Source organism: Pleurodeles waltl, chromosome 4_1 (assembly GCF_031143425.1).
Source record: "Pleurodeles waltl isolate 20211129_DDA chromosome 4_1, aPleWal1.hap1.20221129, whole genome shotgun sequence".
In the NCBI taxonomy this organism is placed as follows: Eukaryota; Metazoa; Chordata; class Amphibia; order Caudata; family Salamandridae; genus Pleurodeles; species Pleurodeles waltl.
In genome coordinates this window covers 331,239,450-331,256,583 of record NC_090442.1, presented here as the reverse complement: position 1 = coordinate 331,256,583, position 17,134 = coordinate 331,239,450, and the positions used below count along the sequence as shown (strand labels likewise).

General features: G+C 41.6%; 1 protein-coding gene across 2 annotated transcripts in view; it reads left to right on the top strand.

The window, feature by feature from the left end:
* The first annotated feature begins 3,247 nt into the window (after positions 1-3,247).
* CWF19L1 (CWF19 like cell cycle control factor 1) overlaps positions 3,248-17,134 on the top strand; it is a 276,784-nt gene continuing 262,897 nt past the window's right edge. Inside the window, exon 1 of one of the 2 annotated variants that reach the window (XM_069228444.1) lies at positions 3,248-3,603. In XM_069228444.1, the coding sequence (XP_069084545.1) occupies positions 3,581-3,603 (23 nt within the window). In that variant the 5' untranslated portion in view covers positions 3,248-3,580. The remainder of the gene's footprint in view (positions 3,604-17,134) is intronic. The other variant, XM_069228445.1, reaches the window with a different exon arrangement.

The window sequence follows — 17,134 nt, the reverse complement described above, 5'->3', positions numbered from 1 at the left end:
CACATGAAGTCCCTGAAATGACTTCAAAACTGGATGTCTCTGAAGATAAGGGCATATTTATGCAGCGGCAGAGCTCCGGTGTTAAAAAATGCTGGAGAAATCAATCATTTTGATGTGAAAACATCTCCTTCCTTCCAGGAAGTGCTGAAGCCTCACGAAGCTCTAAAGGGCAGCGGCCATTTTGCGTGACTTCCAGCCACGCCCCCAAGATAATTATTTTTTAACCTGTACATACGCTCCCTTTAACCTGTACATACGCTCCCTTCACAATAAGTCATAACGCGTGTTTAAATGATGCCAACAGTCATTCATCACATTTGCTAAATATTTGTATTCTGTATGAGCGCTTTTTTAACAGGACGCTATATTAGTGATGTTGTGCCACAGCTGTTCGGGATGCGAATGCTCTCCATGAGTACAGATGCTCTTGTACCTTTACATTTTTTTTGTTTTTGGTAACTAGCAGAATAGCACTTAGGGCTGCTTTATATTTAGCTGTTGCTGCAGCACTGCTTTCCACTTTATAAAACAATGTAAACCTTCTCACTTGTTGTCAACAGCAAAATGATCATGTAGTTCGGTATTAAATTTCTCAGTGCAAGTCAATGAAAGGGGCCTCCATCTACATCTTTAAAGGAAATGTGTAGCATGCACTGTGTGAATGGGCGAGGTTGGCTCCGTGAGCTGCAGAGCAGATTATTTCTCAATGGTACAGAAATATTTGAAAACTATTGATTGTCGTACTCCCTAAAGCATTTCGACATTGAAGGAATCTTAAGTGCAATAATGTCTTTTAGAATTATTTTTCGTTTTAGGTTGATCCCTTCATGGCATGCTCTAACATTCCACTGAGGATTTACGGCTGGGCAACGGACAGACTGATCCTCCTGCCTGGGTTGATGGCCTTCATACCCTGTTCTGGCAGGAAGGGCAGTCTGCCATAAAACTGCAGCCAGCCTTCCTTTCTGGTGAGGGGGTGAAGGGAATGTGAAGCTATTGGCTGCTCCATCTGACTGTATCTAGAAACAAGGGCAGACATCAACATCTTCATTTATGGCCGTGGCACAGCCTGCCCCCAACAAAAAACAACTGCAGAAATATTTCCAAGCAGCTGAACAGCATTCCCATGCATTAATGTCATGTCGGACAAATCAAAACACGCCTGGGGTTAGTACCACAAAACCGAGAAAAATAACATCTCAAAATCAAGGGCTAGTTATATTTTGTGGTTTATGGATTTGGCACTTTATTTTGAAAAATAAGAAAAGTAGAGAGTCAGAGCAAATGCAATGAAATCAAGCAAGAGTGCAGAGTCAAATTTGCTTTTTTATGTCTGGTGTTTGCCTCGCCATTTCATTTTACCAGTAGCGGTTGGTAACTTTGAGGGATAGTTGGGCAGGGAAAAGAGGTGGGCACATCTAGTGAAAGCTCGAGCTTAAAGCATGACTCTGGCTCACCTCGAGGTCCTATTGGAAAGTTGAGCCCATAACGAAGCTTTTCATGTGACTTCTGTGTGCCTCCCTCTATCCATGATGTGGCTTTACCGTCAGTGCAGCCGACTGGGGAAACAGGTTTGAGTCTCTGCGTTAGCTCAACATCCTGTGATTCTGGGCAAATCACTTAACCTCCCCATGTCTATAAAAAAAATTATGTCACCTTCTGTAATGTATCTGGCACTCATGTAAAACACTTCACTAGATTGGTCGAGTTTGTGCTTTACTTTAAAACTGCTGAAAAATGCCCTGAAAGGTGAAAACAAAGCCTTAAGGTAAGGAAAAACAAACAGAAACTCCTTTACTGCTGAGTTATACAAAGTGAAACCAGAAAACTTGGATCAATTGTGGCTTCCCTGCTTAAACTGTGTGATCTTAGGCAAATATTTCATTTCACCAAAACTTTTTTCTTCATTATCAAGTATGAAACAACTTTTCAAATATGTGCATTCAGACTACTAGTTATACAAAACTATCACTTTTAAAAAGTCCTTCTCTGTGTAATGCCATCATGTGCCCTATTAAGGTCAAAGCTTCTACATGTTAAAGGAATACAAGTTTTAAAATTTTGAACAGACTGTATCATATTTTACGTTGTTTGTTGTATGATTTACAGAGCAAATATTTGCAGGGCTCGGCTTCTGCACAGGCTCTAAGATCCAACGCAGACACTTGGCTTAGCTCTGGCTTGGCTCTCCCTGCAAATTTGTTGGCTCGCCAACCTCTAGCGGGCAAACACTCGCACAATCAGTTCCACCTATCCACAAGCACACACACTTGCACCCATTCATTTGCCAGTACACATGCACATATACACACTCACAACCTTCCATTCACAAAGACTTCCACAGATACTCAACACCCGTCCATTCACAAGCTGACATGCATAGGTGTACTCATATCCATCTCTTCACAAGCACCTATGTGCGTACTCATTCACATAATTCCACACCACGTACATCCACTCCACTCCAAACCAAAACACATGGATAAAAGGCAAGATTTGTAATGTCAATAGCTCCAACTCTTGCAAATGCGAGACCTGTTGGCATTGCCAATGTTTGTTTTACTTAGGCACAGGGAGCTTAAGTGATTTGCACAAAAGCATAGGATGCTGAACCCACACCCGAGATCTGGTGATAAGGTAGGGTGACCAGGCGTCCCGGATTTGCTGGTACAGTCCCTGTTTCTCACCAGTTGTCCCAGCAATTTTAGGCAGATGCTCCCGTCTCTGTTTTTGGATAGAGTCGACTGAAAACAGAGGGAGGCATGCTGTGTGTGTTACTTAGCAGGGTTAGTTAGCAGCTACTATAGGAAAGCAACTTAATTAAAACGTATCTTACTGAGTTTAAAACATTACATTTAATTTATTTTCTTAGCGCCACTTCTGTGATTCTAGGTTGATGAGGGCTATCATTCTGGTTACTGGGTTGATAGAAAATTGTAGTCCTTTTATTTTTGCGAAATGTCCCTGTTTTTGGGATTCAAAATCTGGTCAACCTAAGGTAAGGCCACATCCTCTGAATCATACCTAATCTAAATATCTACTGCCTCCTAAACTATTTTTGTCATGTTTTACGTTAAAAAAATATATATATTTACTTTTTCTAGGTCGCTCTAAATAATAGATGTCGGTGTATTTTTTGTAACTTTTATTGTCGTTGTGTGTAATAGTGCTGGTTTTAGTTCTTTTTTTGCTAGGATTCGAACTTGTTTTGAGCTTCTTTCCCCAGGCAGAGCGTGCTCTTTTGAACATTCCGGCTTGAAACGCTTTGAAGGTTCCGCTTGATAAAATGGCCCGCCTAGAAAGATCTATTCTGCATGGTATTTGATAGTACTTAATCGAATGATCGAGCATTTACTGTCAGTGTGCGGACTGCTTCTGTAATTGGCAACTGTGTCGATATCCTGCCCTGCAGTGCTCTGTTCTCTGCTTCCAGCCCCGTGCCTCAGATTTAGTTGCCAGCCCAAGAGGACGCCTTTAAGTGATGCACTTCGATTCCGGAAGTGCAATGGACGTTCTTCCTGCTCCCCCAATGCTTTTATGATACACAAACCTTTTCCATTATTTCCAGGGTTTGCTTTTCATGGCTGAACCATCGCTTAAGCTGTAAGTAGTACCATTGCGTTTTCTTTATACCTTGCAGACGTTTAATTGTTTTTAGGGAGTGCTGACGAGTTGGAATGTATGTACTGTTCGTTGGTAAAATATCCACACATGGTTTTTCCATGCGTGTCCGTAGCGTTCGTCTTCTATACACCCATCGTTGACTCGATGTTTTCACCCTTTTTTACTCCCTCCCTCGATTTAATAATTGGGACAGTCGAGATAAAAAAAAATGCATGATATGTAACATTTTGATGCGGCTATGATATTGCAACACGTTCCATATAATCCTTTTAATGCTAAGGTGAGTGCCTTTTCTCGTAACTCAGGTAGGCTGTGCTTTTAAGAGATTGTGTTTTCATTGGCACATTTAGCTGCTCAGATACAGTTTCACGAAGCACAGGCCCCTTTGAAAAATGTACTATTGATCTATTACATTTTTCGGTTTAAATGGTGATTTTAATATCAGTGGGACTTCTTTTTTCTCTGCATTAGCCACAATCCACGGAAGACTATGAATCTTGAAAAGGAGAGAGATTATATTAGTGGTTGTGATACAAACGATCCATCTGTTGTGCTATGCTTTTAAGCTTCGCTCTGAGTTACAAACCGAGCACGTCCGCTATATTTGCCTGCCAAGAGGACCTCTGTTCTTATCCTGTGTGCAGGTTGCCCGCCCTGCTACAATGTACACATTTTCTGGTACCTCCCTTTAATGTTTATCACACTGTGATTATTTCATAACAATAACGACCGATTCTACCTCTGTCTTTAGGATGCGTAAGAAAGATCGTATTTTCTTGCAATGTGCAACTCTCTCGGAGCGATGTATATCCTAATGCAGCATACCAATTTTGTTTAATGTGGTTAAGGGCATGTAAATTATTGTACTTGCATTTACATAGTGCTTGCTACCCCTGTTCAATTGTTGATGCGCTTTATGGTAAGTAGGACGCTACTCTAAAAACCTAAGGCTAGTCCCTATTCTAGTGGGTATTAGTTATTGTTGGTTTTTGAGGTTAGTATTTTGTTCACTGGAATGTTTCACAGTTTCTTGAAGTAGATTAAGTTCATGTTATGTAGATGTGGTTATTAGAGTAAATTCATGCAACTGGATAGTTAGTGGGAGGAGTAGATAGACACGTGGAATTGTTACACAGAAGTAGAATTCGTGGTGAGAAGTATGGCCAGTTTGCAGAAATATACTAACAGCCAAGGCAGACAGGCGTGCAAGAGAGTAGATTACAACTCAATTATTGTGAGGTATAAAAAGGTTTTCGTGTTGGAAGCGGTTAATTAGTTTGGGCGTGACAGACCTTATTTTATTTTGTATTATTATGGAAAGGTGTCACATACAGGGTATATCATCTATTACCCAAAGAGGTCGATTTGGATCTTTGGACTCACAGGAGTGAGAAATCATCCAATCAGACATTATGAACCGATAAACATCAAATCATTAATTAATCAATATATTCGATTTTGAGTCAGTAATTTTAACACCCCATGACCTATGTGGTCATGAATCACCACATCAATTTAGTAAAGTTGAAACATCTATTGCATTCAAATTAGCATTGCTAAAGTCACGTAAATCATGAGCAAGGCCAAATTATAGAAGTACAAAAACATCAGACTGTCCAAAGCGTCTTAATAATTTCAATCTAACTAAAGCATTTATCATTAGACACTCCAAAAGAACAATGCAGAATAACAACAGAATCAAGCGAAAAATAGAAACGACATACATCTAGTTTGTGCAGTTGAAATAATTATAATCATCTAATAAACAATCAAATTTTAGACACTGGGTCAGGCATCCCTAACTATTACTCTTAAACTACGGCGCTAACCAAAATAATCGGTTGGATTTTCTAAGGGAATAAAAACCTGCTATAAAGACAAATGCACATTAGTTGTACCTCTCCTAAATGGATCAGCAATCAGTTGTGTCTTCATCAGCAGAGCGCAGAGCATCAGGTTTTCATTAGTCAGCATTAGGACATGAAAGGAAAACAGTTCAGTAAAGTTGGGCCTAATATAACTGAATTGTTAGAATCATAGGCAAAGACAGAAACACATGTAACTCATCATAAAACTGGAACATAACTAATTTACACCACCTAAAGCTTTGCTATATTATAGTCCCAAAAGTTACGAACTAAGCTTCTATTGGACAATGCTATGATGTGGTTTAGTGTGCAGCCAATAAAACGTCATCTGCCCTTCAGATGTATCTCTTCTTCTTCTCTGCACCCAGAGATAATAGCGTCTCTGATTATGCTAGGGCTACTACTATAGTAGGGCTTGAATACTTGCAATTTCAATCCCTACTATATCAATTTCCTAATTTTGTCACATTTTTGCAGATCTACATACTGGGCCTGGAGGGAGCAGGAAGCAATAATTCCACGGCAGGAATGTTTTTGAGTCTACAACCCTACTAAATTGCTTGTTTAAGGATTTTTACCACTTCTTCTCTAATCTTTTCCCATACTGAGAAAGGTTGGAAATTTACTCCTGACAATGGCATAAATAGACGTTCTTCCGGGGTTGGGAAAAAATTGGTTGGAGGGAAAGTGCGCTTGTAAAAGCTCAATAGATTTTCACATGAGAAAATCTGCACATGCATATTTGCTTGTGCTAAAACATAGTTCACAAATATTTTCTTGGGGTATGATCTCCTGGTCTGCTTCCTGATCTACTTCTGTAAGTGATTGTGAATTCATCAAAGCCACTTATTCAAAGAAATATACAGTGGGTGCACTTTTGTGACTTTCTTTAAGAACTGGGTCCCAAATTTGGTCCGGCATTAACCAAGAAATGTTGTTTTTATTATACTTATATTTCTCTCTCTCTCTGTCTATGGGTTGGCTTTATTTTTAGTGATTGCATTCTGCTCTTCCATAAGGAGCATATTGGCACAAAGTAGTTTTGTTCAGTGCCAGGAACTACTGTGGTAATAAGTGGCGTAACAAAACTGGAAGGGCCCCTCCTGCAAAGAACATGGAAGGGGGCCCTCCAGATTAATTCAGGACAGGTGCTGTGCTGAGGGGGAGAGGATCCGGGAGGGGTGTACCACGCCATAAGGGCTGTGGGGCATTTGTTATGCCACTGGTGGCAATGTGTGTTTTTTGGGACCAAAAACTTTTATTTGCTTTTTGCCACAGTTCGTTACAATGGTGTGAGGGCCTGGCAGCATCCACAACATTAAAGTGTAAGACACGCATTGACAAAACAAAACACTCACAGCAAAAAAATCGGTTGGCTTTGCCAGTGCTTGTTTGTTTTCATGCTTCCCATAATCTTGTTGAAAATTGTTACACTGATTTTCCATTAGGAATATTTTTTGGAAATACTAGCAATGCATCAATAAGTTTTACTAAAAGGCGCTTCAAAGAAATAGCACCTAAAATTTCATAGTAGTGATTTTTTTTTTTTTTCCTACTTGCATTTTTTTCTAAACATTTTATTTTGAAAGCAAAGAATCGTCACTTTTCCTTACAAGCTTCTGCAAACATTTGCATCTAACCAGAGAGCATTCTGGGAGCATTATACGCAGCCTGATATAGTTGAACTTTTCAAATAAGTGTGTACGCTCATTGGTGTTGTGTTTTTTTTTTTTTTTTTTTTTTTTTTTTTCACTGGAGCTACTGTCAGTAGTGCAGTGTGACCTTAAAAAAAGTTTTACAGGGCTCACACTAATAATAATGGCTTTTAATTAATGAACCACACATACAAGTTTGAACAGCATTAACATACGAGCACACGTATTACCTCAACTGCAAGCAGTTCCCCTCTCTGTAAACTGGCAGCCAAAGGGTTTATGCTGCAGGGTGTTGGGCCTACGTTTCCCAAGGACAAAATGAACATGATAACTTGTTGCCCTTGACCTCAAACAATATGTCCCGGGCATCGGTCTATAGGAGTTCCACACCCCTGCCTTTTAAATTAATGCTAAAACAAGCAGAATAAAACACTTCATAATAAATTTAAACCATCAATCTTTTAGTACATATTAATAATCATCTCTTGTCAGCACATTTAATTATGATTTTTCATTAGACATTTTTATTTCATATAATGCACATTGTTTATGGTGTCCACAATGTCAGCTGCACGTTTATTTTCTAACACACTTTTTTGGGCCTTTTAATACATGTTATTCCACATTATGTTTTTGTGACACATTTTTATGAATAATGTTTGCTCTCTAACAATAGAAAGGAAGGAGAACACAAAAAAATCTGTTTAATTTGAGGTAGCTTTTGATGAAGCGTTTTATTATTTTATGGGGTGTTTGTTTAGCACACCATAGTTTCAATGGTGCTATTTACTTGGGTTTGGTTGGCATTGGCGTATGGGAAGACAATTCTGAGCGAACAGAAATAGAAAGGGCATTCCAAGCTTTTGTAGCTGCCACAAAAAACGGCCTGATCTGGATGTTGGAATTTTGAACTGAAATTTTGTTTTCAACATTAGCCTCTGTGTGTTTTACTTTCAAATCTTCCCACTTTGAAGTGTGGTAAAAATTGTTCGGTGGATGATGGTCATAAACATGATTCATTGACACTCAGGTAGCCAGCTTAAATGTTTATGGTAGGGAGAGATGTATTGACACTTATTAGCACTGCAAATTATGTGATCAGAGTTCTGAAAGATTTGTAATTGATAAAGATTTTTTTTTCCAGGGGCACCGAGAAAAATGTAGTTGCCATAGGCTATGCAAGATTGAATAATCGTGTTGATTATTCGTTTAGTGATATGTGTTGCTGAATCTTTGGTTCCATTTGGCCAGTGCTATTGAACAGTTTGTCATCTGATTGGTTACATTAACAGTGAAAATCGTTTCCGTTCTCTTTAACTTCTTACTTTGTTATTTCTAACATGGGGTTCTGCGGTAGGTCCAGATAGATGGTCTTTTAGGTTTGTCAGTTAAGATTTAAACCTTCTCTGTGACTTGCATTGATCATTCTCTTATGTATCTGTTTGAAAGAGACACATAAACAATATCTTTGTAGGGGTATCTGGGTCTTCCCCCATATTAGTACAGGTGTGTTTTGTAAAGGAATTGTGCTGATTCAGTTCACCCCTGATCCTACAAGGTCCTTCAGGGACATCGGTCTGTAGATGGAGAGGCAAGAATTGTGATGGCAGAAGTTTTTCTGAACAGGATCATATAGATTCTCTGATGGGTCACATTGGTAATAACCAGGTCTTACCCTTTCTCCTGAATTGTAAGTTAATATCAGTGGCTCTAATCTATGCAGGAATTATTAAACATGGTGCCAACCTTGCGGGTCATTCATGTATTTGGTTTATAGCAAGAAAAAACACAAGCACGCCTGCATGTTTGTCGCTCCGAAAAGAGCCCTGTGAGAAGCAGGAGAGGGGAGTGAAGTGATGATTAGTAACAAGTGACCAAGCAATCTCATCCCTTCACAATACAGTTTCTGTTGTATTGCGTATTTTTAATTATGGCATACGAAAGAATATACTGTAAATAGTAAAAATATCATCCCCACACGACTATTTTTCTACAATAGTTTTGACTTGAACATAAAGCCAGGACTGGAGTTAAATTAATAAATGATACAAGTGCTAATGTAAGTAAAGATAATGTATGGATTTGAGAGTAAAATACAGATATGTTTTTGTAGGGGGACAAGATTTTCACGACACCGTAGTCTGTATTTTTTGTAAGTATGTTTTGCCGTCTACTTCTTGTAGTATCTTTTCAGAAACCATTTGTTTTCAAACTAGTTAGGCGGTTCTGAAAAGTTCAGTTCAGGAAAGGTGTTTCAATGGCTTTATTCAAGCACACACGTTTGATAAGAGCAGCAAGCGCCTCCACAGGGCTTATAATATTCACCTGTTTCTCACTGATGGCACAAGCAAGAAATTCCCTTACAAAATGTTCAGCATCCTTGTCCTAACCCAACCACCAGAACTTGTCTCTGATACTTCTTTTAATTGTTGTTGTTGTTCCTCATGTTCTTTACAGGCCAAAACTGTACTTCACATACCAACCAGAACCACAACAAATCAGCACATCTGAATAACCCACCACAGCTGTTTAATTAACTTCAATACATATAAGCCTTTATGAAAATCTCCAACCCCATTGGGTCTCTTGGACACTGTCCACCCTTAACAAACTTCATTAATCCTTTAATAACTCTCTTCTCCGTCAACCCTGTTTTCCTCTCATATTTTGTGAGTCATTCATGGTTGTGGGAACCAACCAAATCATGCTACATTCCACTTTCTCCACTTATTTTGGTGCACTTAAAGACAGACATGTCGAACAATCAGCAACATTTTTTTCTTTAATTCCTAATGTACTCAATGTGATATTAGAATTCCTGTAGTCCATACTACCACTTGGCTATTCTGGGCGTGGCCTCTCCTGCACCTCCCCACCCCCCCCAAATTGGTCAACCAGAAGTTTGTGAGCCGCATGAATTGTGAAAAGCACACCCACCTATAGCTTTTAAAGCTATCCACAGCCCACCAGTAGGCCAATGCCTCGCTATCAGTCGACAAATAAGGGACATCTGCTCCTTCCAAGGTATGCAACTGCTTTATCCTTGCCATCATGGTATTGAAGCAAAACACCACCCAACCCGTACTGGCAGGCATCATTGATAATTCTACATGGATCATGTGTTAAATGGATTTGGCATTGGCTACATCTAATCTCAAGCTTTGAAATCATTATCCATCTACTCACCCTATAAACATTTCCCTTTTTTTTTTTTTTAAAGGGACCTTAAATTGTGTGATTTCTCCACCCCAGTGGGAATGAGCCTGGAATATACTCTAACATTCCGAAAAAGAACTGTAATTGATCCTTGTTGCCTGTAGAAGGAAACTCGGAGGTAACTCTGACCAGATTCTGAGTTCTGTGCCTTGAACAGATACTTAGTATCCCAAAAAAATCTATACTTTCTGCTTAAAATTTGCACTTATTGGCGCTCAGGGGAATATGTCTCTTAAAATGCATAAGATCATGGCCAAACACCTGTCATGTAATTCTAAATAATGTCTATAAACTAAAATGTTATTGTGAATACATATAACACAGGGAACCTCTGTCAGTAGTGCCTTTGCTACACACTCAAAAAAAACGAGAAGGAAAATGCCAACCCAAACAGCATTCCGTTGAACCTGAATGCCCTATCAGTTGTAATTAAAGATGTCAAATGTCTTAAGTCCCACTGCACAACAATCCAGTTATAAGCCAATGTCATGGCAAGAGTTGTGAATAATTTATTATCTTTTAGTGACATAAGCATGAGACTTTGGCTCCCCAGGGAAGTCATGGTGGACAGATCATACCCCTTTCTCTCAGTTACACTAAGTCTCACACATGCCAAGGAGAATAAGGAGATGCAAGTTGAGTTTCAGTATGTTTTATGAAGCAATTGTATCCAATTATAAAAGGCATGACCTGCAATTAAATGGCAGATGAAACACAATACAGTGATCATTGTTACCATTAGATTGAAGAAAATGAACAATCCCACCATACAGGTATGATCATAAAAATCTAATGTATCCTACCTACACCCTAATGTTTACACCCTGAAAGCATAATGATGTTAGCCCTTCTGCCTATCCCGATCTATACCTGAAGGACAGGCAAGGGTCTGCCTGTGGTCTGCTGGCAATCCTCCCAGGTGGCTGAAGCGTCAGTGGCGGGATCAGCGAAGCTGTCAATGAAATCGTGTACATCTCCGGACGGCCATGACTCGAATGCCCTCTACCATCCTTAGGCCTACATGGTGTTTATATAACAGTGTTCAAAGAACAGGTGGGAAGTGATAATATGTCTGAAGCAGAGAGTTATCTTTGTAACTCCTGGAGCGGCAATGGTGGCTAGAATATTATGTACCGATCATGACAGCCTTGAGCAGGGCACAGGGTGAAATGTGTGCGAAGGTGAGGATAAATTTGCAATGCGAACTACTATGCCTTCTTACAAAAGGAAGCTGATTAAATAAAATAAAACATGAGCTGAAAGCTAGCTGTGCTAAAAAAAAAAATTAAAGTATTAAAGTTAATAAAACGTGTTTGTGTATTTAAAGACACAGGCTATGGACCTAAAGCTAAAAGAAGAATGTCCATCCTAGGTACTAAGGAGAACCCACAACAGACCCTTGACATATTGTATGGGCGCTCTAGCTTTCTCTCCATTTGAGCTAATGAAGCCACAATACAATCATTGAATTCTCGCTGAGGGTTATCTGATGGTATGGTTTCCACTGTTTGTTCCAAAGCATTGATTTTCCTCGTTGATCAGACTGCGTCAACTTCCATTCAGGACAGGATTTCTTCAGCTAACACTTTCATATCTATGGACCTGGTGGTCTTCATATCATCCTGTGAAATTGCAGACAGTCCTAGTGTGAGTGATCTCTTCAAGGCCTTGTTGCCCTTTCATCCAACGAGTTCCTCACTGCAGAGTCTCCAGGCAGTCCTCTGCATAATGCCACAGTGCTTCAGGGCTAGCATAATGTAGGCTGCCCCTGTCTTCTGTCTGCCTCTGGTACAAATCACTTGCCTCATGCCTACATCTGCTGCTCCTCCACTGCGATGACCCTGTGCCTCATCCTGGAGTTCTCACTTCTTTTGGGCTGCTACCTTGCAGGCACCATCTTGAACACATTCTTGCATGAGGAAGAAGGTGTTGGCCAGTTGTTTGGTGACCTGCGATTGAGTTGTGGAGCTTAGATCACTTCTGCTGAAACACCCATCATCTTAGCCACCTCTGGCTGTTCTCACCAGGCTGTCCCAACAGTTTCTGACTGAGGCTTCAGAACAGATCATCCACATTGAAGCTCCGAGACAATAGGTCTTCCTCAGAGCTAGGCTGCTAACCAATTCAAATACATTTAACTATTTCAAGATCACAAGGCTAATGTCTTAAGTTCATATGGTTCAAGTTCATCGCACTGTGTCTCAATTCATTCACAGTAAGCCCCTGATTTTACCTACTCCCTGTTGGTGCAGTTGCAATGGAGGAGGAAGACAAGCTCAGTATTCCCTCTCCTGTGGCCATGGCTCTTGTGACTGTAGTGGCCAGAATGGTGACCTCACTCTGAAGTCAGCTGCTAGGTGCAATCAGTATGGCAGGCCCACATGGCAGCATTCATTTTCCACAGTAGCGACCTAGGTGCAGATAGGCTATTGGATCCAGTAGGTGCAGCCTCCCTGCTGGTTGTCAACTGGTGGGTGCCTTCCCCAGTTGTGGACCCTCAGGCAGTTCAGGGCTTCCGCATCTGTTTCAGCTCAGGCTCTCTTAAGTACGATAATAGCAGCATCAGTCTCTAGGCACATGGAAGAATGATGTAAACTTGATGACACTTGGCACTTATATGTATTGGCTCAGTTCACAGGAAGAACTGCTAGGGTAGACCAGGGGACCTCTTGACAACTTTGGTAACTCCTGGGTTTGCTCCCTCTTGGCAGTCTGCTTCCTCTTTTGTTCCTGACACCAAGAACATATTGGGTTCTCCTTGATAGTCTCTCCTCATGTAGGTCCTGGCAGTCGTCTTCCCTGTGCGGCCTATTAGGCTATAGGCACCCCCCTCAGCTTTTTCATCATAAAGTGCTGAATTCAGGTGATGTACCCTCACCTCAGGGAGACAAACTGTCGTGCAGACAGCAGCCATGGTCTGCTGAGTACTCCTTCCTTGGTCGTGATGAACTTGGGACCGGAAGAGTGGGGTGGTGCAGATCCCAATTTTATACCAGATTCTGGATGTGGGTCGACTGTCTCAGGTTTCAGAACCAATTTGGCTTGCTTGGTTCACCTTCAAATGTAATTTTTGCTGCTTTTCAGACATCCTAACCTTCATCAAAAGAACCTGCAGTCCTGTCCTCCACCCCTCCCATGTACCAAATGGCAGTGCTCAGTGTGAAGTGATTAGTAGTCCTCTGCTAACAAGGTCCTCATTGAATTTCTAAAGGTAGTCCTTTCTCCATCTCCCTCACTTCAGTGACTGGATCCAGGCACTGGAATGTAGACAATACACCTCCACTGGCTTGGAAAGCTGTATTCAGCATTCCTCTTGTGTTGTCCTAAACCATGCACCATCCAAAATGGATCCCGCTGTTTCCTGTATTCACTCTCACCACACATTAGCATACATGCGTTGTATACACGCTGCACATATGGCATAAGGCAGGAAAGGGAAGGTAGTTGTTTGAAAATTGCTCTCCCTTTCTTTCTGTGTCCTTAAATGGCTGCTCACTGTGTGGAGCAGGAGGAAGTGCTGGGAAGCCGTCCATCATCTGTGAAATCTTTGAGCGGACATGTTGCAAAAGCCATGAAAGAGCAAAACGTAGAAAAGGTAAAGAAATGAGAAATTCATATGTTTACTTGCATAATGCTGAATATCGCCCATATTCTATGTCTAAGCACTATAAGTACATTATTAGTATCATCCAAGGAGTAGGGTTGGAGTTGTGGAAGTAAGGGGTATGAGTTGAGTATGTTTTTATTTATTCTGAGCAAACAGGTCTAGTAGGATTCTCATTTAATGAAAACTTGAACCTTATATGGGCATTTGGCCCTTTCTTTTTTAGGTCGAGCGTAAGTGTGTGACCTCTTGTATACTTCTTCTGTGGGCTTCCAGCTAATTCATTGGTTAGTTTCAGTGTCATTTAAAAATCCTTGTTTGCTAGTGGTCAGTCATGCCTCTTTGTCCCGCCTTCTTCTGTGTGGGAGTGGGGACCAACTACTGTACAGTTACGCTTTGTCATGTTTATCTGGTCTGACCTGACTTTTTTAAAACTTTGTTTCCTGCTCCAGTCCAGGGAAGCTTCACTTTTTGTTTGCCCAGCATTCGTCCTTTGTGCTTAGCTGTAAACAAGGCTATAAATCAGACTGTTATCTTGGGCACATTTGGTCTTTGTAGGCACTCTGCTCTCTCTCTCAGCTGCCTGGCTCCTACCCTTCCTTGGATTTTCTTTACCAAGTGTGCTTGCCTGTATGCAAGGGAGGAGGAATACTTGTAATTGCTTATGGCCTAGGCACCCAGCTCTACCAGGGCTCTGCAATCCTTAGAGACAGTGCCCACTTCTGCTCCATACTGGGCTACCACTCACAGCTCCATCAGTGCACCTCAGTTCACACACTTCAAGCCCTCAGCTGTGCCAGTGTAGGTAACCCCACACACGCTGTCTGCCAGAGCACCTCAGTTCTCGCGGTCAGTACACTCTGCTGCGCTAATACTGGACCCTTGGGTGCAACGCCATCAGTGCACCTCGGTTCACATTCTCCAAGCCCTCAACAATGCTAGTGCCAGGAACTCAACACAGGCTGTCTGCCAGAGCACCTCAGTTCTCGCAGCCAGTACACTCTGCTACTCTAGTACTGGGAACTTGGGAGCAGGTCCATCAGTGCACCGCAGTTCACACATTCCAGGACCAGGAACCCCACACATGCTGTCTGCCAGAGCACCTCAGTTCTTACAGTCCGTGTACACTGCTGCTTCAGTACTGGGACCTCGGGCGCAATTCCATCAATGCCCCTGAGTTCACACCCTCCAAGCTCCTCAGCCATGCTTGTGCAAGAATCACACACACGCTATTTGCCAGAGCACCTTAGTTCTTACAGTCAGTACACACTGAGTTTCCAGTACTGGGACCTTGGCCGCAGCTCCATCAGTGCACCTCAGTTCACACACTCAAAGCCCCTCAGCTGTGCCAGTGCCACAACCCCACCCACGCTGTCTGCCAGATCATCTCAGTTCTTACATTGAGTTCACTCTGCTCTTCCAGTACTGGGACCTTGGGTACAGCTCCATCAGTGCACTTCAGTTCACACACTCCAAGCCTTCAGTTGTGCCGTGCCAGAACCGCACCCACGCCATCTGCCAGCGCAACTCTGTTCTTACAGTCAGTGCACTCTGCTTTTCAGTACTAGGACCTCGAGCGCAGCTCCATCAGTGCACCTTCGTTCTACCCCGGTGAGGTCACTTGCTTTCCCCCACTGGGATTCCGCTCACATACAGTTCCATCGCATCAGCTCAATTCTAATATTCCGTCTCACTGCCAAGCCAATACTGGACCCAAAAGAGCAAAACAAAGCTCAAGCAGTGCACCTCAAGTCTAACGTCCAACGCCGCTATTGATGGGAACCACCACAGTTCCCCCAGAATCCGTCAATTCTAACATTCAATGAACATTTCTTCTCTGTACTAAGGCTCACACGCCCTTCAGGACTCCTTGCTTCTGTGGTTCAGAGACAATGCCACTCCCATACTGGGCTCCACTCGCAGCTTCACCAGGGCACCTTCAGGTTAACACTCTGCAACACAGGCACGCCAATGTTCTGTCAGTGCACCTCAACCCTAACCTGCAGCACCCCATTATTCCAATACCACAAATTACACAGCAATCTGTTTCTCATTCCTCACCCACTGCCTTTCTGTTATTCCAGCACTGGGCCAGGAGATAACCCTGTCTATACCCCCAACCTTGATCTGGAGCGTCCCAATATTGCTGTATTGTGGTTCACATACAACTCTGCTAATGCACCTCCTGCTGTTCTGCAGTGCCCCCTGCTATTCCACAGTCTGACTTCTGTTTGAGGACGTGGGGGAGCCAATTAAATCTTTTCTTAGCTGCCATCTTTATTTGGGAGGGTCTGTTTCACCTATCTCACTCCGTTCTTTCCTTTACTCTGTTTACTCTCAATGTTTTATTTCTCCTTCACTTTTCACAATCCAGCTCTTAAGATCTCTATATTAAGTTTTGCTCTTTCTTTCAACTGTTTATTTCTACCCCTCTCCCGTTTGTTTTATTTCCCTCTTCCTCTTGATTCCTTCTATTTCAAACTTGCAAAAACGTGGTTGTTTCTTTCCTTGTTTCGTTCCTCTTTTTTTCTTCATCGGGCGTTAATTCTTTCACTATTTTTTAATCTTCCCTTCATTCTTTCTTTGTCTGTCTTTTTTATTTACTCTTTCCTTTGACTTAGTAAACTTTCTTTCACTTTTTTTATTTATTTATTTTTCTTCCTTCTTTTCTTTGGTGTTTTTCTTATCTTTATCGGTCAATTCATGTCTTACTATAAATCCCTCTGTTTCCCTTCTGTATGTGGAAGCCACAAGTTATTTGTCGGGACCCGAAGTGTCAAAATGGTTTTCCCATTCTGTGTCTGTGGTAACTGTGTCAGTACATACATGCCATGGTTCTTTCGCTGCATGTTTCTACCACCATCTCTCTTTTTTGCCTCTGTTTCCTTTTCTCTTTCTTTTCACACTTTCATTATTTTTCCCTCTTTTATCTTTCATCCACTAGCTTCCTTCCCTTTTTTCTTTTGCCTCGCACGTTTGCTCGATTTCTTTCCTTAGTTGTGCTTTCATTTTCTCGTTGTTTCTTTCCCTTCTTTCTTTTATTTCTTTGTGTCCCCTTTTCTTTCTTCCTTTTGTCTGTTGTATTCCTTTCGCTTCTCATTTTCTGCCACATCTGCTTTCTCTCCTGAGGCCTAGTTATCAATGGAGCAACAGGTGCAGTGGCGCCG